Here is a 25,146-nt window from a genome sequence, read left to right on the forward strand (position 1 = left end):
GATTTCTATTTTTGTAGACCTCCACAAGTCTGGGTCATCCTTGGGAGCAATCTCCAAATGCCGGAAGGTACCATGTTCATCTGTACAAACAATAGTGCGCAAGTATAAACACCATGGGACCACGCAGCCGTCATACCGCTCAGGAAGGAGACGCGCTCTGTCTCCTAGAGATGAACGTACTTTGGTGCAAAAAGTGAAAATCAATCCCAGAACACCACAGTAAAACAACCTTATGAAGGTGCTGGAGGAAACAGGTACAAAAGTATCTATATCCACATTAAAACAAGTCCTATATCGACATAACCTGAAAGGCCGCTCAGCAAGAAAGAAGCCACTGCTCCAAAACCACCATATAAAAGCCAGACTACGGTTTGCAACTGCACATGTGGACAAAGATCTGAAGAAATGTCCTCTGGTCTGATGAAACAAAATAGAACTGTTTGGCCATAATGACCACCTCTATGTTTGGAGGAAAAAGGGGGAGGCTTGCAAGCCGAAGAACACCATGCAGGGAATTGAATGCCATTTGGGACACAATCAAAAACAATTAGAGGCGTAGAATTGTCTGTGATGGGTGTCTTGGCGCAACGAGCCAAAGGATTGTTTTTGAAATGTTGAGACAGTCATGTTTGCCGCTTGCAATGCCTCACGTCATCCACTCCTTCAGTTTACTTTGAGACGATTCGGCAAAAAAGTAACTTGATGACCACGACTCGGTGTGCACAGACTGAATAAAACCAATGCTTAATTCCTACATCTGATTGTGAATCAGATACCAAAACAATATTATTTGTGGATGGAAACGTTTGCATGTTAGAGAATCATAAATCTGTACCAGAGCTACGTTAACACACCAATGTGTGCTCTAGGGACTAAACAAACCACCAAATTATATTACAATCCAAAGACCGGTTTGAAAAAACATGCATAATATTTTGTCCGTCTGCTGCGCTAAAATAATTTAACATTGATAATCATTCTTTAGATAAATGACATTCCAACAACAACTCTTCTAAAACAGTTTTGCAACACTAACAAAGACATTAGTGTCATGTAATGCACACTACCGTTCAAAGGTTAGTGGTCACTTAGAAATGTCCGTGTTTTTGAAAGAAAAAATTTGCTTTTGTCCATTAAAATAACATGAACTTGATCAGAAATACGGTGTCGACATTGTTAATGTTGTAAATGACTATTGCAGCTGGAAACGGATGATTTTTTATGTAATATCTACATAGGTGTACAGAGGCCCATTATCAGCAACCATCACTCCTGTGTTCCAATGGCACGTTGTATTAACTTATCCAAGTTTATCATTTTCTGTGAAGGGAGTAGTACACAGCGCTGTACGAGATCTTCAGTTTCTTGACAATATCTCGCATGGAATAGCCTTCATTTCTCAGAACAAGAATAGACTGATGAGTTTCAGAAGAAAGTTATTTGTTTCTGGCCATTTTGAGCCTGTAATCGAACCCACAAATACATATGCTCCAGTTCCTCAACTAGTCTAAAGAAGGCCAGTTTTATTGATTCTTTAAAATCAGCACAACAGTTTTCAGCTGTGCTAACATAATTGCAAATGATCAATTAGCCTTTTAAAACGATTGGATTAGCTAACACAACATGCCATTGGAACACAGGAGTGATGGTTGCTCATAATGGGCCTCTGTACGCCTATGTAGATATTCCATAAAAAAAAGTTTCCAGCTACAATAATCTAAGTCTACATGTATTTCTGATGAATTTCATGTTATTTTAAATGGACAAAAGATGTGCTTTTCTTTCAAAAACAAGGACATTTCTAAGTGACCACAAACTTTTGAACGGCAGTATATATCTATAAGGAATGATTTTGTGCCTAACCATAGTACCTTTTCATTCCAGTTACACTAAATCGAATCAAAGAGATTTTGCAGCTCTAAAGTGCAACACGAACCAAATAACAAGCCACGGAACGCAGAGGTCTACGTATGTACAGTACGTCTATTAGAAGTGACTTTGGTTCTGATGTAGGTTTATCAACAGGCTGGCTAGCTGCTTTCCTAACACTTACCATGAACCAATTTTGTCCCAGTCTAATATACAGAACAAAATTATAAACACAACATGTAAAGTGTTGGTCCCATGTTTAATGAGCTGAAATAAAAGATCTCAGAAATGTTCCATACGCATAAAAAAAATATTTCTCAAAAAATGTGGTGCCCAAATTTGTTTACATCCCTGTTAGTGAGCATTTCTCCTTTGCAAAGATAATCCATTCGCCTGACAGGTGTTGCTAATTAAGCAGCATGATCATTACACAGGTGCACCTTGTGCTGGGGACAAAAGGCCACTAAAATGTGCAGTTTTGTCACGAAACACAATACCACAGATGTGTCTAGTTTTGAGGGAGTGTGTAATTGGCATGCTGACTTCAGGAATGTCCACCAGAGCTGTTTCCAGATTATTTAATGTTCATCTCTCTACCAAAAGCCGCCTCCAAAATGTTAAAGAATTTGGCAGTACATTTAACCGGTCTCACAAGCAAGACCACGTGTAACAATGCCAGCCCAGGACCTCCACATCCGGCTTCTTCACCTGCGGGATCGTCTGAGACCAGCCACCCAGACAGCTGATGAAACTGTAGGTTTGCACAATTGAAGAATCTCTGCACAAACTGTCAGAAACCATCTCATGGAAGCTCATCTGCGTGCTCGTTGTCCTCACCAGGGTCTTGACCTGACTGCAGATCGGCGTTGTAAACGACTTCAGTGGGAAAATGCTCACCTTCGATGGCCACTGGCACGCTGGAGAAGTGTGATCTTCACGGAAGAAACCCGGTTTCAACTTTACTGGGCAGATGGCAGACAGCGTGTATGATGTCGTGGAGGCAAGTGGTTTACTGGATGCGGGGAGGTTATTTTATGGGCAGACATAAGCTATGGACAACAAACACAATTGTATTTTAACAATGGTAATTTGAATGCACAAGGGATACCGTGACGTGATCCTGAGGCCCATTGTAGTGCCATTCATCCGCCACCATCACCTCATGTTTCCGCATTATAATGCACGGCCCCATGTCGCAAGGATCTGTACACAACTCCTGGAAGCTGAAAATGGCCCCGTTCTTCCATGGCCTGCATACTCACCAGACATGTCACCAATTGAGCATGTTTGGGATGCTCTGGATTGCTGTGTACGATAGCGTGTTTCAGTTCCCGCCAATATCCAGCAAATGGTAGCCACTCCAGATACTGACTGGTTTTCTGATCCATGCCTCTACCTTTTTTTTAACACATCTGTGACCAACCACCACCCAGTCATGTGAAATTCATAGATTCATGGATTTATTTCAATTGACTGATATACTTATATGAACTGTAACTCAGTCAAATCTTTGAAATTGTTGCATATTGAGTTAATATTTTTGTTCAGTGTAAGAACTAATCAAAAAGATTTTGCTGACCATACAGAATTCCGTGGTCCTCTTTTTTTAAACAGAATTCCTATTAGTTACCCAAAATTCAGTGAGGGTAGGGAACCTGATCCATTGTCAGTCAGTCAGCAGTAAGAGGTTAGCAGAAACCCCCACTGCCTCTGCTCTTCTCTGGGAAACACCTCATTAACGAATAATGAAGAAACAAACAAATTTGCTCCGCTGTGGGTCTGGTTCTGTTTCCAGGGGGAAAAAAACTCTGCTTCTGGAAAGAGCCTCTAACCTCTATTGGCTCATACAAGGCAGTATCTCAAATGGCACCCTACTCCCTATAAAGTGCACTACTTTTGACCAGATCCCATAGGAGACCGCCATAGGGCCTAGGTCAAAAGTAGTACAATATATAGAGCAGGGGTGTCAAACATACAGGTCCAAACCAGCCCGGTTTGAGTAAAAAATAAATAATAATAAAACAAATTGATATACTTTAAAATTAGTATAACCAAATCAAAACTGTGTAGAAATGATAATGGACCTACATTCATACAATTTACTGACTGTCCAGCACACTGGCAATGAAATATTTAAAACATTCAGTGCAGCCCTCCGGACTTCATTGAAGACCGATTGCAGCCCGCGGCCAAATGAGTTTGACACCCCTGATATAGGGCACAGGGTCTCCTTTTGGAGCACACTAGGAATTAGAGAAGCGAGAAACCAGGGTCGTGTTCATTAGGCACCAAACGGAACAATGTGGTCCTAAACTGGCATGGGACTATTTGGACCAATAAAAAAATATATGTATATTTTTTTTGTTGCTATGGCCCAGTGCCCTAATGAACATGACCCAGCCTGCCCTGAGTTAACCCTTGATTACCTCTGGTCCTCAACCTGTAACCCCTGACCTCCATGACCCCTCACCTTGAGCTCGGCCACCTGGGAGGAGATATGCCACATGAGACTCTCACTGAGGAACTTCATCCCATAGGGCCCCAGCAGCTCTGACAGGGACCGCATTTCTGAGAAGAGGAGAAGAAGATGACTTTATTGTCCAATAAATGTCCAACGGAAATTTGGCGTTCTGTTTTAAACCAACACAAGATGTCTTCTTCTGTATACATCATCTGTATACTTAAGGTGCTTCATCGTCCACAAATGTCGAAAATACATGCTTTTTTTGTTTTATCCCAATCCTTCCGATATAAGACGGTAATGTTTTGTCAGTGATTCCTTGTGTCATCCAACACTGCTATTGCTATAAAAAAGCCATGTTTAAATATGCTAGATAGTAAATCATCAGACTCACTCTCAGTAACATGAATGTCTATTGGTGTCTAAAAGGACAATATAACTAATGAAGCTTACCTGAGATATCAGAATATTCCTCTGCATTGAAGGTGAGCTCGTTCTCCGTAGGCAGGTTGACAAAAGCCTTCATGGCTGGGAAGTAAGCAATGTGTCCGTTACTTACTTGGCGCAGTAAGGTCTCCAGATACCTGAAGTACAGAGAGAATGTATGGTCTGCGTCATTGAATGGAAGGCATGATCAAGGCTGGGATTCAAATCAATCAATTTCTCAGATGTTCACAGAGATCACGTTCACTGCCTTCCTGAAGACAAACAATGTATACGAAATGCTTCAGTCTGGTTTTAGACCCCATCATAGCACTGAAACGGCACTTGTGAAGGTGGTAAATGACCTTTTAATGGCGTCAGACCAAGGCTCTGCATCTGTCCTCGTGCTCCTAGACCTTAGTGCTGCTTTTGATACCATCGATCACCACATTCTTTTGGAGAGATTGGAAACCCAAATTGGTCTACACGGACAAGTTCTGGCCTGGTTTAGATCTTATCTGTCGGAAAGATATCAGTTTGTCTCTGTGGATGGTTTGTCCTCTGACAAATCAACTGTACATTTCGGTGTTCCTCAAGGCTCCGTTTTAGGACCACTATTGTTTTCACTATATATTTTACCTATAGGGGATGTCATTCGGAAACATAATGTTAACTTTCACTGCTATGCGGAAGACACACATCTGAACATTTCGATGAAACATGGTGAAACTCCAAAATTGCCCTCCCTGGAAGCCTGTGTTTCAGACATAAGGAAGTGGATGGCAGCAAATGTTCTACTTTTAAACTCGGACAAAACAGAGATGCTAGTTCTAGGTCCCAAGAAACAAAGATATCTTCTGTTGAATCTGACAATTGTGGTACAGTCGTCTCTAAATAAAACTGTGAAGGACCTCTGCTGGACCCTGATCTCTCTTTGGACGAACATATCAAGACTGTTTAAAGGACAGCTTTTTTCCATCTACGTTACATTGCAAAAATGATAAACTTGCTTTTGTCACTTCTACGTTAGACTACTGCAATGCTCTATTTTCAGGCTACCCAGATAAAGCTATAAATGAACTTCAGTTAGTGCTAAATATGGCTGCTAGAATCTTGACTAGAACCAAAATATTTGATCATATTACTCCAGTGCAAGCCTCTCTACACTGTTGTCCTGTTAAGGCAAGAGCTGATTTCAATCAATCCTTATCCCAGTCTGCTGTTCCCACATGCTTCAAGAGGGCCACCACTGTTCCTGTTCCCAAGAAAGCGAAGGTAACTGAGCTAAACGACTACCGCCCCGTAGCACTCACTTCCGTCATCATGAAATGCTTTGAGAGATTAGTCAAGGACCATATCACCTCCACCCTACCTGACACCCTAGACCCACTCCAATTTGATTAACCGACCCAAAAGGTCCACAGACGATGCAATCGCAACCACACTGCCCTAACTCATCTGAACAAGAGGAATACCTATGTGAGAATGCTGTTCATCGACTACAGCTCAGCATTTAACAACATAGTACCCTCCAAACCCGTTATTAAGCTTGAGACCCTGGGTCTCGACCCCGCCCTGTGCAAATGGGTACTGGACTTCCTGACGGGCCGCCCCCAGGTGGTGAGGGTAGGTAACAACATCTCCACCATGCTGATCCTGTACTCCCTGTTCACCCACGACTGCGTGGCCATTCACGCCTCCAACTCAATCATCAAGTTTGCAGACGACACTACAGTGGTAGGCTTGATTACCAACAACGACGAGACGGCCTACAGGGAGGAGGTGAGGGCCCTCAGAGGGTGTCATCAGGAAAATAACCTCACACTCAACGTCAACAAAACAGATGATCGTGGACTTCAGGAAACAGCAGAGGGAGCACCCCCCTATCCACATCGACAGGACAGTAGTGGAGAGGGTAGAAAGTTGTAAGTTCCTCGGCATACACATCACGGACAAACTGAATTGGTCCACCCACACAGACAGCGTTGTGAAGAAGGCGCAGGAGGCTGAAGAAATTCGGCTTGTCACCAAAAGCACTCAAACTTTTACAGATGCACAATCGAGAGCATCCTGTCGGGCTGTATCACCGCCTGGTACGGCAACTGCTCCGCCCACCACCGTAAGGCTCTCCAGAGGGTAGTGAGGTCTGCACAACGCATCACCGGGGGCAAACTACCTGCCCTCCAGGACACCTACACCACCCGATGTCACAGGAAGGCCATAAAGATCATCAAGGACAACAACCACCCGAGCCACTGCCTGTTCAACCCGCTATCATCCAGAAGGCGAGGTCAGTACAGGTGCATCAAAGCAGGGACCGAGAGACTGAAAAACCGCTTCTATCTCCCATCAGACTGTTAAACAGCCACCACTAACATTGAGTGGCTGCTGTTATACATGTAAAAAATGTATCACTAACCACTTTAAACAATGCCCCTTAATATAATGTTTACATACCCTACATTACTCATCTCATATGTATATACTGTACTCGATACCATCTACTGCATCTTGCCTATGCCGTTCTGTACCATCACTCATTCATATGTCATTCATATATCTTTATGTACATATTCTTCATCCCTTTACACTTGTGTGTGTATAAGGTAGCTGTTGTGCAATTGTTAGGTTAGATTACTCGTTGGTTAATACTGCATAGTCGGAACTAGAAGCACAAGCATTTCGCTACACTCGCATTAACATTTGCTAACCATGTGTATGTGACAAATAACATTTGATTTCAAGGTTTTACTGCTAACCTACAAAGCATTACATGGGCTTGCTCCTAAACATCTCTCCGATTTGGTCCTGCCGTACATACCTACACGTTCGCTACGCTCACAAGACACAGGCCTCCTTATTGTCCCTAGAATTTCTAAGCAAACAACTGGAGGCAAGGCTTTCTCCTATAGAGCTAAAATGTTTATGGAATGGTCTGCCTATCCATGTGAGAGATGCAGACTCGGTCTCAACTTTTAAGTCTGTATTGAAAACTCATCTCTTCAGTAGGTCCTATGATTGGGTGTATTCTGGCCCAGGAGTGTGAAGGTGAACGGAAAGGCACTGGAGCAACGAACCGCCCTTGCTGTCTCTGCCTGGCCGGTTCCCCTCTATCCACTGGGATTCTCTGCTTCAAACCCTATTACAGGGGCAGAGTCACTGGCTTACTGGTGCTCTTTCATGCCATCCCTAGGAGGGGTGCGTCACTTGAGTGGGTTGAGTCACTGACGTGATCTTCCTGTCCGGGTTAGCGCCCCCCCCCCCTTGGGTTATGCCGTGGGGGAGATCTTCGTGGGCTATACTCATCCTTGTCTCAGGATGGTACGTTGGTGGTTGGAGATATCCCTCAAGTGGTGTGGGAGCTTTGCTTTGGCAAAGTGGGTGGGGTTATATCCTGCCTGTTTGGCACTGTCCTGGGGTATCGTCACACAGGGCCACAGTGTCTCCTGACTCCTCCTGTCTCAGCCACCAGTATTTATGCTGCAATAGTTTGTGTCGGGGGGCTAGGGTCAGTCTGTTATATTCTTGGAGTATATCTCCATTCTTATCCGGTGTCCTGTGTGAATTTAAGTATGCTCTCTCTAATTCTTGCTATCTTTCTCTCTCTTTTTCTTTCTTTCTCTCTCTTGGAGGACCTGAGCCCTAGGACCATGCCTCAGGACTACCTGGCCTGATGACTCCATGCTGTCCCCAGTCCACCTGGTCGTGTTGCTGCTCCAGTTTCAGCTGTTCCGCCTGTGGTTATGGAACCCTGACCTGTTCACCGGACGTACTACCTGTCCCAGACCTGCTGTTTTAAACTCTCTAGAGACAGCAGGAGCGGTAGAGATACTCTGAATGATCGGCTATGAAAAGCCAACTGACATTTAGTCCTGAGGTGCTGACCTGTTGAACCCTCTACAACCACTGTGTTTATTATTATTTGACCCTGCTGGTCATCTATGAACATTTGAACATCTTGGCCATGTTCTGTTATAATCTCCACCCGGCACAGCCAGAAGAGGACTGGCCACCCCTCATAGCCTGGTTTCTTCCTAGGCTTTCCTAGCCATTGTACTTCTACACCTGCATTACTTGATGTTTTGGGGTTTAGGCTGGGTTTCTGTACAGCACTTTGTGACATCAGCTGATGTAAAAAGGGCTTCATAAATAAATTTGATTGATTGATGGTTCACCGAGGATGTTGGCTCAAGCAGAAATCCCCTTTCAAACTCAATCGCAGTGCACAGGACATTTATTTGCGTTTGTTTGAATCAAGGCCTAAATCTGTTATTCATAGACAGGCAGAAAGAGGACATTTGTATTGTTTTGTGAATGTATTGCTTGTGCCAGTTGGTGTAGAGGCTGGTGATGGTGGGTTTGGGTTAAGGGGGTTAAAGAGTGCAGGGGTTAAATAGTTTGGGAGTTAAGGGGGTTAAAGAGTTCGGGGGTTAAGGAGTTAAGGGGGTTTAGGGGTTAAATAGTTAAGGGGGGGTCAAAGAGTTCAGGGGGTTAAATAGTTTTGGTGGGGTGAGGAGTGTAAGGAGTTATGGGGGGTAAGGAGTTAAGAGGGTAAGGAGTTAAGAGGGTAAGGAGTTAAGAGGGTAAGGAGTTAGGAGGGTTAAGGGGTTAGGGTTAAGGGCTCACCAGTTGGTGTAGAGGCTAGTGATGGTTGGTTCTCCGTGACTGTCCAGATGTTGTGTCTGCTGCAGCAGCACGTTGTTGAACACCCTGGTGATATCTATCTGAACATAGTTCTCTATGCTCTGGAGCACAGTCATGTAAGCCCTGACACTGGTCAGCAGCTCAGATGGTTTGGCTATCTCCTGGGTCGCCTGGTTATACATGGTCATCCCCACGATAGACCTAGAGAAGGAACAAAACAGGATCGATCAGTCAATCAATCAATCAAAGGCATGATGAAGAATTCTTTATATTTCACTGACAGGGATGCAGAGAGGGAATTTATCATGTCCAGGAATTTGATATTTGACTGGCAGATCTAACAGTTAAGATTGGAATAATAGGGATCAATCAATCAAATGTACTTATAAAGTCCTATTTACAACAGCAGATTATCCCTGTTACTGTTAGCTACATGGACTCCAGGGAGTTTGGGCGACTCTTCAACAACGTTCAACAATGGCTGTATTGTTTTCCCTAATGCCTAACCTTTCCGTATTTCTACGTAGATAACTTGGTGTGGAGTGGGCAGATCTGATCCAACATGGCAGGGTTAAAAAACTATGGCGCAACAAGTGGTAAAACACTTTTTCACACCCTGACCGAGCATTAGGAACATTTTGTAAATAACTAGCCACTTTTCCCTTCTGTCTGAAGTGTGCTGGGAACTGGGAACCTAAGAGCAGTAAAACTTTTATCCTGCGCTGATCTGGAGGAGCAGGGCGGAGTGGTAAGTGGCGGTAATTGGGTATGTGTGTGAGCCCTCTCCTCTGTGGGAAGCCTGGACAGTGGAGGGGTTCACGGCACTGTGGAGAGGGGCCAGCCAACGCACCCACCACACACACACACACACACACACACACAAGCCAATGCACCAACGTCACAACCCCAACTCCCACAGTGGAAAATACCTGTTACTCTCCAGCACAATGTTTATTTCATTGGACCGGTCAGGCCCCATTCTGGATGCATGTCAAAAATCACTCTGACCCCAAAAAACGTTTGTCTGTTGGACTAATAAATCACATATAACATCATAAACCCCGGAGAGGTTTTTTGTTAAACTCTGTCTAGGGATTATAATTAAAATTAACAAATGGATGACAATGTTCCTTGATTTATAACAACAAACTAAGCCTCCTTCCTTTTGCATGAGATAGTCAATGGATTGGTGTTTGGGGAGGAGAGACAGATTTCATAACTGACCAGCTAACGTTACAACACAGTGGTGTCATGATGTTGGCCTGGGGGTAGGTTTATGACAGTTATAAATACCTCTTCCCCCCTTTTTCCTCTCTCTACCCTACTGATGTTACATTTGAAAACCCCTTGGTTAACATAGAGATTCTGGGAACATCAGAAGGTGGGGGGAAATGAACTATATTCTGGTAATCCAACCAATTGAACATATGCAGTGGTACTTAATGAATATGATGTCAGTTCGGTTGTCATCTGAGACATTCTCATCAATGATAAGATGACAAACTCTACAGTGTAAAGTCTTCACATCAGAGTTATCGGATTCACAGGAATTGTTGTTCAATTTAAATGTTTGAATATGAAATTATTCGTGATGGGATGAAATGTGATTTTAGCTTCTAAAATGTGAGAATTGGGTTTTCATGAGTGAATTAGGCCCGACTCAGTGGCCCGCCCACGTAAAGATACATAGGTGGTAAACTATGAAACACACCCCTTGTCTCCCTCCACTATATAAGCCCTTGACGAAAATGTAACCTCCTGTTCCGAGGATGTGAGGACGATGGTCCGATGTCAGAATGGTTCAGATAATAACTACAGAACGAAGACAACATCAGCGTGAGCTTTGGTTGCGAATGGTATGAACTTTGAACTCTTATTCACTACAGAAGTGATACCTCCTAGCCGTTGAGTTAGCAACAGCAGCTGCAAACGAGGGTTAGGAAGGAACAGACAGAGTATCCCGTCTATCACACAATGGGTGGTAATTTAGAATGCATAAGATACTGTATTTACGATAGCCCAACTTCTTCCTTTGTCCCTCAGTCTTCCCGCTCTTTCACTCAAACCCAGCCCTTTTCTTTTGTGTAACCAGCTGTCATATCTGTTCCGCCCGCTAGGGACCTTTTCCTTTATGACGTAATTTGTAATCAAGGTATAATTCATTCTTTGTATGTGTAATTCTGTGTGATTAGTTAGGTATTTAGTAAATAAATAATGAAACCCAATTTTGTATTGCTGATTCAACTTGTTAGCCAGGGTTCGTGAAGATAACCAAGAATTTACAACTTTCAGATGAGACTGAATTCAGGTGACGATTAATATTGACTGCTATTGATGTAAAATATTACTAGGTCTTTAAGAGTTTATTCGGAAGATAACAGCTCTATAAATATTATTTTGTGGTGCCCCGACTCTCTAGTTAACTACATTTACATGATTAGCTCAATCAGGTAATATTAATTACGGAGAAATTATTTTATAGAATAGCATGTCATATCACTTAATCCGGCATAGCCAAAGACACGACAGTGGGAAGCCATCAGACTATCTGCAGGAATTCACTCATAGCCTCCTGTGAGGATTGGTGTTTGGATTCCCTAAGTTTGTGTGTGTGTGTGTGTTCGTGCACATGTGCGTGTGTGCAAGCATGTGTGTGTACTCACTTGGTGAAGCGGATCTCCAGGTGTGAGGTGAGGTACTCCCTGGGAGTGAAGGTGTGTTCCCATATCACCATGTTGGGTACATAATTGATGGAGAAACACAGCTCGGATAGCGCTGTGTGAAGCTTATCCAGGCTAGGAACACAGACAGTTAGGCAGACATTAAAACCTCATTTCATTCAGATTAAAGGGGAAATCTGTGACAGAGCAGATGGATTAAGTTCCTCCAGCACCACAGTTAATGTTGTTTTTACACATCACTTTTTTAGCCCAGACCTGAATCTATATTATCCTAGCCCTGGTCATGGTCTGTTTCTATGCAGCTTACTGGAAGCTGAGAATTAGGAGTATAGTAGTAGAGTTAGGACCAAATTCAAGTGGAATACCCAGAGCAGGGAGGGCAAGTGATGGCAGTAAATCTTAGCATGGTATTTTTAACACACAGTGGAAGATGAGGTTGCAAAACCATGTCTGCATCCCAAATGGCATCCTATTCCCTATGTAGTGCATTACTTTTGACCGTTGTCCACAGGGCTCTGGTCAAAAGTAGTGAATTTTGTAGAGAATAGGGTACCATTTGGGACACACACAGACCATGACTTACAAAACCATCCAATAACAGTGCGCTGTTGAAAATATCTGAAAGTGGATAGGTGGTCATGGAGAGGGGGGATGGGGAACAGGTAGCCTAGTGGTTAAGAGCGTTGGGCCAGTAACAAAAGGTCGCTGGTTCGAATACCCGAGCAGACTTGGTGAAAAATCTGTCGATGTGCCCTTGAGCAAGTCACTTAACCGTAATTGCTCCTGTAAGTCACGCTGGAAAAAAGTGACACAAATGTAAATGTCTCCATTGCATCTTTTCTTGATTCCTCAAAATCGAGCATAGACACATTGGGAAAGAGTCCCTAACCTTACTTAGAGACCCTACAGAGTGTACACTACTTACTTGGTGACCAGCAGCCTGTTCTTCCTCATGCTCTCTACTCCAGGCTTCTCTCTCTCAGGCTCGCCTTTCTTCCCCGTCTGCTTCTTTGACTTCTTGTTCACCGCCTGACTGATGGTTTTGGCACAATGTTTTGGCAGCAGCTGCAACAGGAGCACAGCAGGGACAGGAAACCCCCTTTAACACTCACAGACCAATAAGGAATGAAGTGACAAATTATGTTTCCAAGGCACTTAGTTGGGACGTGCACAATGTAGGCTATATGGTATTCTATTTACTAGGCTTGGGCGGTATACAAATTATTACGTTTTTCAATAAATGTGAACATTTGTAGATACTTAAGTTATTACCTGCAGTCAACTTGTGCAATACGTTAGGAGATAAAGCAGATTGCATTCTTCATTTTACCTGTCACATTATTTTAAATGATAAAGCTTACCATAGTTCCCTAGAACAGTTGATCCAGTCGGGTGTTTGTTAGTAAATAGCACAACAGGAGACAGCAGGAGCTGGTGAACCCATAGTGTTCTATATCTATCAGAGTCTCTGCTGTGCGGCGCACATGAGCTGATGAACTTATTACACTTAGATACAATTCACTACTAAATGTTTGCCATCAGATATCTTAATGGCTTTCTGCCAGAAGTCAAAGAGATCTGGATGAGTTCTGTACAGATGCCATTTTTTCCCTGTGTTTCCTACTAGTGTTTTTTCCCTCCTCCTTCTCCCATCTGCACCATGTACACACGCTGCTCGTCTTTCAGTAAAGCATGCATCACAACTTTCTCCATTTGCACAATTTCTCCAGTCCACTTTCACTTGTAGAATGTCCACACTCACTGAAAATGGGATTCAGTAACAACAGGCTATGCTTTTATAACTTTATGAGCTGGATTTGCCGGTCTTTTCAATTAGCTTATGTTTGGTTTCAAACGTTAGCATTTAGCTAACAGCTTCTATATGATTTTGCTATTAGTTCGTGCTAATTCTGTTAGCATTCTGGTAATAGCGGCCCAATGGGCTTTTCTTGTGTTTTTAGCACACCCTTGTGTGTTATCCGGTAATACAGTAAATCCCAGGATGCGAGAAGGATTGTATAGCTATATGAAAATCTGGATACCGCCCAAGCCTATTTACCTGTACATGACAGAAATAGAATTTTGAAAAGTATCTGACTTAAGACCTACAATGAGTCAGTCATCAGTTGAAAAACTTAAATGGCTAGTAAATAGTTCCAACACACAGATAACAAGGCATGAACTCAATGTACCTTACGGGCCTGTTTTCCAGACTCAGATTAGGCCTAAATGACGAGGCTTAACCTGTGTCTGGGAGACCGGCCCTTCTCAGTAATTATAATAAATGAGATAACTAGGAATGACACAAGAGCAGACCCAGACCACTCCTACCAAACAGTAAAAAAAAAACAATGTTAAAATACATTACACATTTCGTAATGACAGAATGCATTTGAAACTTCACGCACAGTAAAACTTGTGTAGGACTTTGGCCTAATGAAATTATTTTATCCACAGGAGTGGGGAAAAAAGTGCTTGTACATTAATAAGCAAAGACAAAGACGGCCTTAACGATACGTAATAAAATAAAGACGGCCTTAACGATACGTAATAAAATAAAGACGGCCTTAACGATACGTAATAAAATAAAGACGGCCTTAACGATACGTAATAAAATAAAGACGGCCTTAACGATACGTAATAAAATAAAGACGGCCTTAACGATACGTAATAAAATAACGACGGCCTTAACGATACGTAATAAAATAACGACGGCCTTAACGATACGTAATAAAATAAAGACGGCCTTAACGATACGTAATAAAATAACGACGGCCTTAACGATACGTAATAAAATAAAGACGGCCTTAACGATACGTAATAAAATAAAGACGGCCTTAACGATACGTAATAAAATAACGACGACCTTAACGATACGTAATAAAATAAAGACGGCCTTAACGATACGTAATAAAATAACGACGGCCTTAACGATACGTAATAAAATAAAGACGGCCTTAACGATACGTAATAAAATAAAGACGGCCTTAACGATAATGTAATAAAATAAAGACGGCCTTAACGATACGTAATAAAATAAAGACGGCCTTAACGATAAGTAATAAAATAACGACGGCCTTAACGATACGTAATAAAATAAAGACGGCCTTAACGATACGTAATAAAATAACGACGGCCTTAACGATACGTAATAAAATAAAGACGGCCTTAACGATACGTAATAAAATAAAGATGGCCTTAACGATACGTAATAAAATAAAGACGGCCTTAACGATACGTAATAAAATAAAGATGGCCTTAACGATACGTAATAAAATAAAGACGGCCTTAACGATACGTAATAAAATAAAGACGGCCTTAACGATACGTAATAAAATAAAGACGGCCTTAACGATACGTAATAAAATAAAGACGGCCTTAACGATACGTAATAAAATAACGACGGCCACTTCAACAAGCCTATTTCACACCATAGCCTGCTGAATTTGCAAGACGACTCGTCTTTCATTTCAATTTTGGCACAAATTAAAATGTTGCACTGACTCGCCCATAGACTGATGTTTCAGCATTGTATAAATTAAGAGTTCAGCCTTCGACTAGCCACGTGCGACATGCACGAGCAGTTACAAGCCTGCTCGAGTTAGCGGCAGGCGGACAAGCAATATCCACCATTGCAGTGTGGCTGAAGCCTGATCTGGAAAGAGAAGCTAAGTGAAGCTGGCTAGCTTTAGAAAATCCTGAGTAGATCAAGCTTGTATCGTAATATAGCCCTCTGGTCGCTTAGTAGTGTGGACTGTGATTAATCACCATGACAACAGAACCACACCTGGTCGCTGAGCGTGCACTGTGATTAATCACCATGACAACAGAACCTCACCTGGTCACTGAGCGTGCACTGTGATTAATCACCATGACAACAGCACCTCACCTGGTCGCTGAGCGTGCATTGTTCGGTGCAGATGTCTGTGATGAGGTTGCGGGCCTGTTTAGCCATCTCATCCAGAAACATGTTGCACAGGGACAAGCTACGGTCGCCTATGTGATGCCTCTGTAGGAAGGAGGGAAAAGGGGAAGAAAATGTTATCCAGGGTAAAGCAGTTTGCACTATGAGATTGGCTGGTGGATGGTTAGGTGAACGGCTGTTTGTTAGCCTGGTCCCAGATCTAACTCCTTCAGTATTTGTCAATGCCAAACAGATCTAGGACCAGACTAGCGGTTTGTGAATAGCAAAAAGTTCTAGGTAGGTAGAGAGGTCTGAGTGAACCTGTCATTCATAGGTAGACAACCCTTAACAGTACACACTGACTGAACAGCACACTCCGCCACGCTCTAAAACTGGTCACACAGTCTCCACAAACAACTCTGGTCAAACAGAATAGCTCACAGAATAGGGCTGCGGGCAGCTGAGCGGAAACGGAGGAAAACTAAACTTCCGGAGGACCTACCATGCTTCCACTCCCTCCTCTCTACCTTCTCTTCCTCTGTGTACGTGCTAAAGCTGCTTTCTATCACTCTAAATTTCAAGCTTCTGCCTTTAACCCCAGGAAACTGTTTTCCACCTTCTCTTCCCCCAATCCTCCTCCTTCCTCACGGATGACTTTGCCAACCACTTTGAAAAGAAGGTCGACAATATCCACTCCTCATTCACTCAGCCTACGGAGTCCACTGGTCCCACTATTACAGAACTACCTTACACCCTGACCTCCTTCTCCCCTCTCTCTCCGTATTAAATCCTGCTACTAGTGATGTCCAGCCGCCTGACAACCTGCTCGCTCGACCCCATGCCCTTCTCCAGACCATCTCTGGAGACCTTCTCCCATTCCTCATCAAGATGGCCAATGTTGCTCCCCTCCTCAAGAAACCAACTCTTGACCCCTCTAATGTCAAAAGCTATAGACCAGTACCCCTTCTTTCCGCTCTTTCCAAAACCCTGAGCGTGCTTTTGTGAGTGAAATGTTATGTTTGTGTATCAAATCAGTGCTTAGAGCGTTGGGCCAGTAACTGAAAGGTTGCTGGATCGAATCCCCGAGCTGACAAGGTAAAAATCTGCCGTTCTGCCCCTGAGCAAGGCAGTTAACCCACTGTTCCCTGGGTGCCGAAGACGTGGATGTCGATTATGGCAGCCCCCCGCACCTCTCTGATTCAGAGGGGTTGGGTTAAATGCGGAAGACATATTTCATTTGAATGCATTCAGTTGTACAACTGACTAGGTATCCCCCTTTCCCTTTCCCCAAATCAATGCTACTTTTCTAATAACCAATTAGATAGGTTCATGCAGGTGACTGACTGACTGACTGTGTATGGAGGAATCCTCACTATCACTGATATGCTACTTGGCAAAACTCCCAGAATGTTGCTATGGGAACAACCAAAGTATCTCACTTTCAAGGTCTCAACTTGGAGAGAGAAATCCTCATGAGGTATTGGTCAGCAACATGTGCGAACCACCAGTAATGATTCATTAATCATGCTAAATCATGCAAATATAACTTGTCTGTGTACAGTATAGCTGTATATAAGAAAACTGCTGCGACTGCCCCAAGGGAGCTTCTGATAGACCTGCACGGTGTGCAGAGTTTTTTGTAACCTGTTGTAAGCTTGCTCATAAAAGAGTGATTCATTTAAGCTCGACTTTAGGTGTCCCTGGTGTTGAATTTCCACCACACTTTCTATACCAACTCTCTCGTTATCTCTCTCAGAACGATCTTCTTGACCCTAACCAGTCGGGCTTCAAGACGGCTCACTCAACTGAGAACTCTCTCCTCTGTGTCACGGACGCTCTCCGCTCTGCCAAAGCTAACCCTCTCTCCTCTATTCTCATCCTCCTAGATCTATATCCACTGCCTTCATCACTGCCAACCATCAGATTGTCCTCTCCACTCTCAAGGCTGGGTGTTTCAGGCTCTGCACAATTTTGCATTGAGTCCTACCAGGCAGGTTGCTCATACCAGGTGACATGGAGAGGAGTCTGCATCACATGCTCTCAATACTGGTGTCCCAGTGGCTCAGTTCTAGGTCCTCTCCTCTTTTGTCAACACAAAGTCACTCGGCTCCATCAAATCCTCACATGATCTCTCCTATCATTGCTATGCGGATGACACTCCTAGTTGGCGACATGTCTGCCCGGCACGCAGAGATACATCTCAGCTTGGATGTCGGCCCATCACCTGAAGCTCAATCCAATCGAGAAGACGGAGCGGCTCTTCCTCCCAGATAAGACCTGCACGCTCTAAGACCTCTCCATCACTGTGGACAACTGTGTCCCCCTCCCAGAGTGCAAAGAACCTTGGCATGACCATCGACAAAACCCTGTCATTCTCTGCAAACATCAAAGCAGTGACTTGCTCCTGCAGGTTCATGCTCTAGTCTACAACATCCATAGAGGTCCCCTGTTGCTCAGTTAGTAGAGCATGGCGCTTGCAATGCCAAGATAGTGGGTTTGATTCCCGGGACCACCCATACATAAAAATGCATGCATGACTAAGTCGCTTTGGATAAAAGTCTGCTAAATGGCATATATTACACTGAGTGTACAAAACATTAAGAACACCTTCCTTATATTGAGTGGTACCCACTTTTTCCTTCATGACAGCCACAAATCGTTGGGACATGGACTCTATTAGGTGTCGAAAGCGTTCCACAGGCATGCTGGCCCATGTTGACTCCAAAGCTTCCCATAGTTGTGTCAAGTTGGCTGGATGTCCTTTGGGTGGTGAATCATGTTGAGCGTGAAAAACCCAGCAGCGTTGCAGTTCTTGACACAAACCGGTGCACCTGGCCCCAATTACCATACACCATTCAAAAAGGCACTTAAATATTTTGTCTTGCCCATTCACCCTCAAATGGACCACATACACAATCCATGTCTCAATGCTTAAAAATCCTTCTTTAACCTGTCTCCTCTCCTTCATCTACACTTATTGAAGTGGATTTAACAAGTGACATCAATAAGGGATCATAGCTTTCACCTGGATTCACATGGTCAGCCAATGTCATGGAAACAGCAGATCCTAATGTTTTGTATACTCAGTTGATTATAATAATAGAGTACGACCCTTCCTCACACAGGAAGCTGCAAAGATCCTAATCCAGGCTCTGGTCATCTCCAGTCTAGACTACTGCAACTCTCTGTTGGCTGGGCTCCCTGCTTGTGCCACCAAACCCCTGCAACGTATCCACAATGCAGCAGCCCACTTGGTGTTCAACCTTCCCAAGTTCTCCAATGTCACCCCGCTACTCCACACACACGCCACTGGCTTCCAGTCGAGGCTCACATCCACTACAGGACCATGGTGCTTGCCTACGGAGCAGCAAGGGTAACCGACCCTCCCTATCTTCAGGCTATGCTGAACTGAAACCCTACACCCCAACCCAAGCACTCTGTTCTGCCACCTCTGGTCTCTTGGACGTCCCACTCCTACGGGTCAGCTCAGTCCAGTGTTCATTTTGGATTTAGCCGAGACTTAGTCATTTTGACAAAAATATAATTAAGTCTTAATCATTATTCAAATGAAAACAATGTGACAGTGTAGTTATTGTCAAAAGGACAAAAGCAGCAGGCAATCTTAGTCAACTAAATGTCCTTTCATTTTAGTCACATCACATTTGTATTGTCTCATCAACCTATAGTAAACAAAATCACCGACTTCCATGTGCACAAACACACAGTACCCCATAGCCTTGTCCTACCAACATATTTTTCTGCATAACATCATATTCTCTTCGCAACAGCAGAAATATGATAAACATATACAGTGCTGTGAAAAAGTATTTGCCCCTTTCTGATTTTCTCTATTTTTGATATTGAACATTAACAGATCAACCAAAACCTAATATTAGATAAAGGGAACCAGAGTTTAGATATAACAAAAAAAAGAGTTATTTTATTTATTTAAAAAAGTTGTGCAACACCCAATTCCCCTGTGTGAAAAAGTAATTGCCCGCTTACACTCAATAACTGGTTGTGGCACCTTTAGCTGCAATGAATGATACCAAATGCTTCCTGTAGTTGTTGATCAGTCTCTCACATCACTGTGGAGGAATTTTGGCCCACTCTTGCTTTAACTCAGTGACATTTTGTGAGTTTTCAAGCATGAAGTGCTTGTTTCAAGTCCAGCCACAACATCTCAATTGGGATTAGGTCTGGACTAGGCTATTCCAAAACTTCAAATGTGTTGCTTTTTAACCATATTCATGTAGACTTGACTGTGTGTTTTAGATCATTGTCTTGCTGCATGACCCAGCTGCACCTCAGCTTCAACTCACAGATGGATGGCCTGACATTCTCCTGTAGAATTCTCTGATACAGAGCAGAATTCATGGTTCCTTCTATTAAGGCAAGTTGTCCAGGTCCGGAGGCAGCAAAGCATCCACAAACCATCACACTACCACCACCATGCTTGACCTTTGGTTGAAGATCTGATAACATTCGGTATCAAAATCAGAAAGAGGGCAAATAGGGCCTCCCGGGTGGCGCAGTGGTTAAGGGCGCTGTACTGCAGCGCCAGCTGTGCCATCAAAGTCCTGGGTTCGCGCCCAGGCTCTGTCGTAACCGGCCGCGACCGGGAGGTCCGTGGGGCGACGCACAATTGGCCTAGCGTCGCCCGGGTTAGGGAGGGCTTGGTCGGTAGGGGTGTCCTTGTCTCATCGCGCACCAGCGACTCCTGTGGCGGGCTGGGCGCAGTGTACGCTAGCCAAGGTGGCCAGGTGCACGGTATTTCCTCCGGCGCATTGGTGCGGCTGGCTTCCGGGTTGGATGTGCGCTGTGTTAAAGAAGCAGCGGCTTGGTTGGTTGTGTATCGGAGGACGCATGACTTTCAACCTTCGTCTCTCCCGAGCCCGTACGGGAGTTGTAGCGATGAGACAAGATAGTAGCTACTACAACAATTGGATACTACGAAATTGGGGAGAAAAAGGGGTAAAAATTCAAAAAAAAATAAATAAATAAATAAAAAAGAAAGAGGGCAAATACTTTTCATGGCACTGTATTAGAATATATGAGAATTATCTATTTCAGCCTACATTGATATTACACATAAACATATTACACATAAAACAAACAGACACACACGCAAGCACAGACAGAGGGACAGAGGAGAGACAGAGAGGCAGGTGGTGTAAAGTATTGGCAAAGTAGTATGGGTTGCACCTCCATCATTCATCCCGTCATTGACATTGTTATCATCATTTCACAGACGCCGCAGCCACATTGATGCCTAAAAGTATAACGGGAGCTAATGACTGTTTCATCCAATGATGTAGTTGAGTCACTAAAGTAAAAGTTCAAGTCCTGGTCCAAGTGCTCAAGTCTGAGTCTCTGGGTCCACATGAACTCAAAATAAAGATATTTAGTCAGATATAGTGTAGTGGCGAGAGGAATTTAGTCAATCAATTGTTTGCTCTCCCTTTTCCTTTCTTTTATTTTCCACCAAATGTTTGCATATAGGCTACGTTCAGTTGAAAGATGTTCTCGAATGTTGAAGATAGAAATACCATGAATAGAGCCAACGTTATTCCTTACTCAACATGTCAGAGAGGCAGGTTTGTTCTACATCTGAACGTTCTAAACGTTGCGTCCTGCTGAACGCGCCCCCAGGTTGTTAGCTATAGCTAGCTAATGAGGTGTAGCCTAAACCAATTGTTAACGGTCCGGTCCGCAAGTAGCTAAGTTTTAAAACAGCCCGAGATATGCTTTATGAATATAAGACCGCCAATGCATGATAGAAAGAAACAAAAGTAGTGCTAAGGGCTATTTTCTCTGAATAAAAGAGTAGGAATTGTCTACTTTGGCTACAGAACCTATATATGAGATGCAGTGGGAAAAGTGGTGTGTTGAGCGAGACTACATTTACTGTTGGACATAGGCGGCAGAAAAAGCGCTTAGGCGGTCCACCTAATACTTTTTTTTAATGCAGAAAAAACCCTGCCAATGGTGGAACCATCTTCCCCCTGAAGCTAGAACAGCCGATTCCCTGCCCATCTTCCAAAAACATCTGAAACCCTACCTCTTCAAAGAGTATCTTAAATGAATCCCATGGCAGTTTGCTCTTTAAACCATTCAGTTTGGGCTTTTTGAAAGCCATAGAGGGTGGGGGAGTTATTTGTTCCCCCAGGCATGGAAGACATGAACAAAGGTTGAAATTTAAAGCTGTGAGTGACAGGTCTAATTTCTCCCTCAGGCCATTGCTAACCGGCAGACTCTATATTAATACTGTGTGTGTGTGCTCCTTACACAACATACTTCAATTATTATCTAGTCACTCAACATTTTCTGAGAAGATTTCACATGGAATAGCTGTCTTTCTAATAATTGTTGCATTTTCATTTTTGTTGAAATGATTATGGCCTAAAAAAGTTAAAATGCTGAGGATTTTTCAAAATAAATAAAATTGGATGTAAAATGACGTTTAGCTGCCAAAAGAATAAAACAAAAAAAATCTAATCAGATGCCTTTCGCTGAAGTTCTGTGACCTCGTCCCAAATGGCATCCTATTCCTTATGTAGTGCACTACTTTTGGCCAGTGAACCATGTAGGGAATAGGGTGCCATTTGAGATGTATGAGGCCCAGAGGTGGGGACCAAGTCACTATTATTTGAGTCACAAGGTCCAAGTCTGGAGTCGAGTCTGGAGTCAAGTCCAGGTCGTACATTCTAAGAGCAAGTCAAGTTGAGTCAAGTCACACTTTTTTCAAGTCAAGTAAAAAAATGTATACAGGCAACGACTTGTTCAACAAAAAAATCTGTCTATTTATGGAGGCTACTAGACAGCCCTTTATTTAGTCTACAACACATTGATTATGTAATAATTCATTAGCAACCAATTCCAAAACAAGCTTCACATAGCAAAATACCAGTAGGCCTCTGTTAGTAAGTGTTGCTTGATACCCCATTGCTGGTGAGCTTGCAACATAAACAGTTCATATTCTTGATGACCAAATCACTTGATTTTCAGAGCCGCATATTTTATTTTACCTTTATTTAAATAGGCATGAGACCATTTTATTTGATATTAATTTATGATTTGATATTAATTTATGTCAATCATCTCTCCCTACAATTTGACATTTGTGCTGCACACGATCCTATAGCTCACATATGTCAGAGTCAAGGCCCGCGGGCCACATCCGGCCCGCAAGAAGGTTTTTTACGGCCCCTGGGATGATCTTGATTTATTATTAGAACCGGCCCGCAGCAAGCCGGCAGCCCGCAGATCTTTTACACGCACCAATACTACATTTCCCACAATGCAAAGGTGACGCACCGAGCAGTAGGCTGCTTCATTTCAATATTTATTGGCACAGCAGTCGTCAGCATCACAGTAAAATTAACTTTCAGATACCCATCAAAAATGGCAAAACGGAAGGTGGATACTGAGAACCGGGGGTTTCAAACAAGGTGGGAGTCGGAGTATATGTTCACGAAGGTAGCTGGAAAACCTGTGTGTCTTCTGTGTGGAGAAAGTGTGGCGGTACTGAAAGAGTATAATCTGAGACGACATTATGAAACGAAACACGCGGACAAAAACAAGAATATGGACATGGAACAAAGGCTACAAAAGGCAGAGGAATTAAAACGAGGCCTCAAATCTCGACAGGCTCTGTTCAAAAAAGCCAAATCACAAGGCCAGGCTGCTGTCAAGGCCAGTTTTATTTTGGCAGAAGAGATCGCTAAATCAGCCCGGCCATTTACGGAGGGGGATTTCATCAAAAACTGCATGATTAAAGTTTGTGACGAAGTTTGCCCAGAAAAAAGGCAACTCTTTTTAAATGTGAGTCTGAGCAGAAACACCATTGCCGAGAGAGTAGACCAGTTGTCCATCAATCTAAAAGAGCAGCTTGTGAAAAAGGGAAAAGATTTTATTGCATATTCCTTGGCTGTGGATGAGAGCACCGACATTTCTGACATTGCCCAGTTGTCAATTTTCATCCGCGGAGTGGACTCCAACCTAAGCGTGACAGAGGAGTTTTTGGCTTTACGTCCTATGCATGGCACAACTACGGGGCATGATTTGTATGAAGAGGTGTCAAGATGTGTAAATGAGATGGAGCTGCCTTGGGAAAAACTCGTGGGTTTGACAACCGACGGAGCACCTGCGATGTGTGGACACAGGAGCGGACTGGTGGCGAAGATACGGGAAAAGATGCAAGAGGAAAACGCGACAGGTGAGCTGACAGCTTATCATTGTATCATACACCAGGAAGCGTTGTGCGGTAAAGCCTTGAAAATGGAGCATGTAATGAGCATCATCACGCGCACAGTTAACTTTATCAGAGCCAAAGGTTTGAATCACCGCCAGTTCAAGGCATTTCTGACGGAGTTAGAAACGGAGCATGGTGATTTGCCTTATCACACAGAGGTGCGATGGCTAAGCCAGGGAAAGGTGCTTCAAAGATGTTTCGAGCTTCGTGAGGAGATTTGTCTGTTCTTGGACAGCAAAGGGAAAGACACAACACAACTCCGAGACGAAATGTTTCTGTGTGAAATGGCTTTTCTGTGTGACATTACGAGTCATCTGAATGCAATAAACTTGCAGCTGCAGGGTCGGGATCGTGTCATCTCTGATATGTACAGTACAGTGAAGGCATTTAAAACCAAACTGACTCTGTGGGAGACGCAGATGCGGAAAGAAAATTTGAGCCACTTTCCCAGCTGCCAGACCATGAAAGAGAAGCTCTCTACCAGTGCGTTCCCGAGCACACAGTTGGCTGATAAAATAGGTATGCTTGCCGCTGACTTTCGACGCCGATTTGCTGACTTTGAAGCACAAAAAAGCAGGTTGGAACTGCTCGGTAACCCATTTGCTGTTGACGTGGAAAGCTCACCACCAAACCTCCAAATGGAGTTGATTGACCTCCAATGCAATGATGCACTGAGGGCAAAATATGCGGCAGTGGGTGCTGCGGAGTTCGCCCGTTTCCTCCCCGGCACAATGCCCCAGCTGCGCATCCAGGCTGCTCAAACGTTGTCTATGTTTGGCAGCACATACCTGTGTGAACAACTGTTTTCTTTGATGAACCTGAACAAAACATCACACAGAAGTCGACTTACTGCTGAACACCTCCACTCAATTCTGAGGATTTCTTCAGCTCAGAGCCTTACCCCGAACAT

General features: G+C 43.5%; 1 protein-coding gene across 3 annotated transcripts in view; it reads right to left on the reverse strand.

Annotated features, from left to right (window-relative positions):
• Window positions 1–25,146, reverse strand: part of LOC139380788 (nck-associated protein 1-like) — a 71,864-nt gene that overhangs the window by 12,716 nt on the left and 34,002 nt on the right. For all 3 annotated transcript variants that reach the window (XM_071123817.1, XM_071123818.1, XM_071123815.1), the window contains 6 exons: window positions 15,968–16,087; window positions 13,004–13,143; window positions 12,061–12,192; window positions 9,380–9,598; window positions 4,784–4,914; window positions 4,340–4,437 (listed from right to left, as the gene is read on the reverse strand). In XM_071123817.1, the coding sequence (XP_070979918.1) occupies window positions 4,340–4,437; window positions 4,784–4,914; window positions 9,380–9,598; window positions 12,061–12,192; window positions 13,004–13,143; window positions 15,968–16,087 (840 nt within the window). The remainder of the gene's footprint in view (window positions 1–4,339; window positions 4,438–4,783; window positions 4,915–9,379; window positions 9,599–12,060; window positions 12,193–13,003; window positions 13,144–15,967; window positions 16,088–25,146) is intronic.

This window comes from Oncorhynchus clarkii, chromosome 22, assembly GCF_045791955.1.
Source record: "Oncorhynchus clarkii lewisi isolate Uvic-CL-2024 chromosome 22, UVic_Ocla_1.0, whole genome shotgun sequence".
Taxonomy (NCBI): Eukaryota; Metazoa; Chordata; class Actinopteri; order Salmoniformes; family Salmonidae; genus Oncorhynchus; species Oncorhynchus clarkii.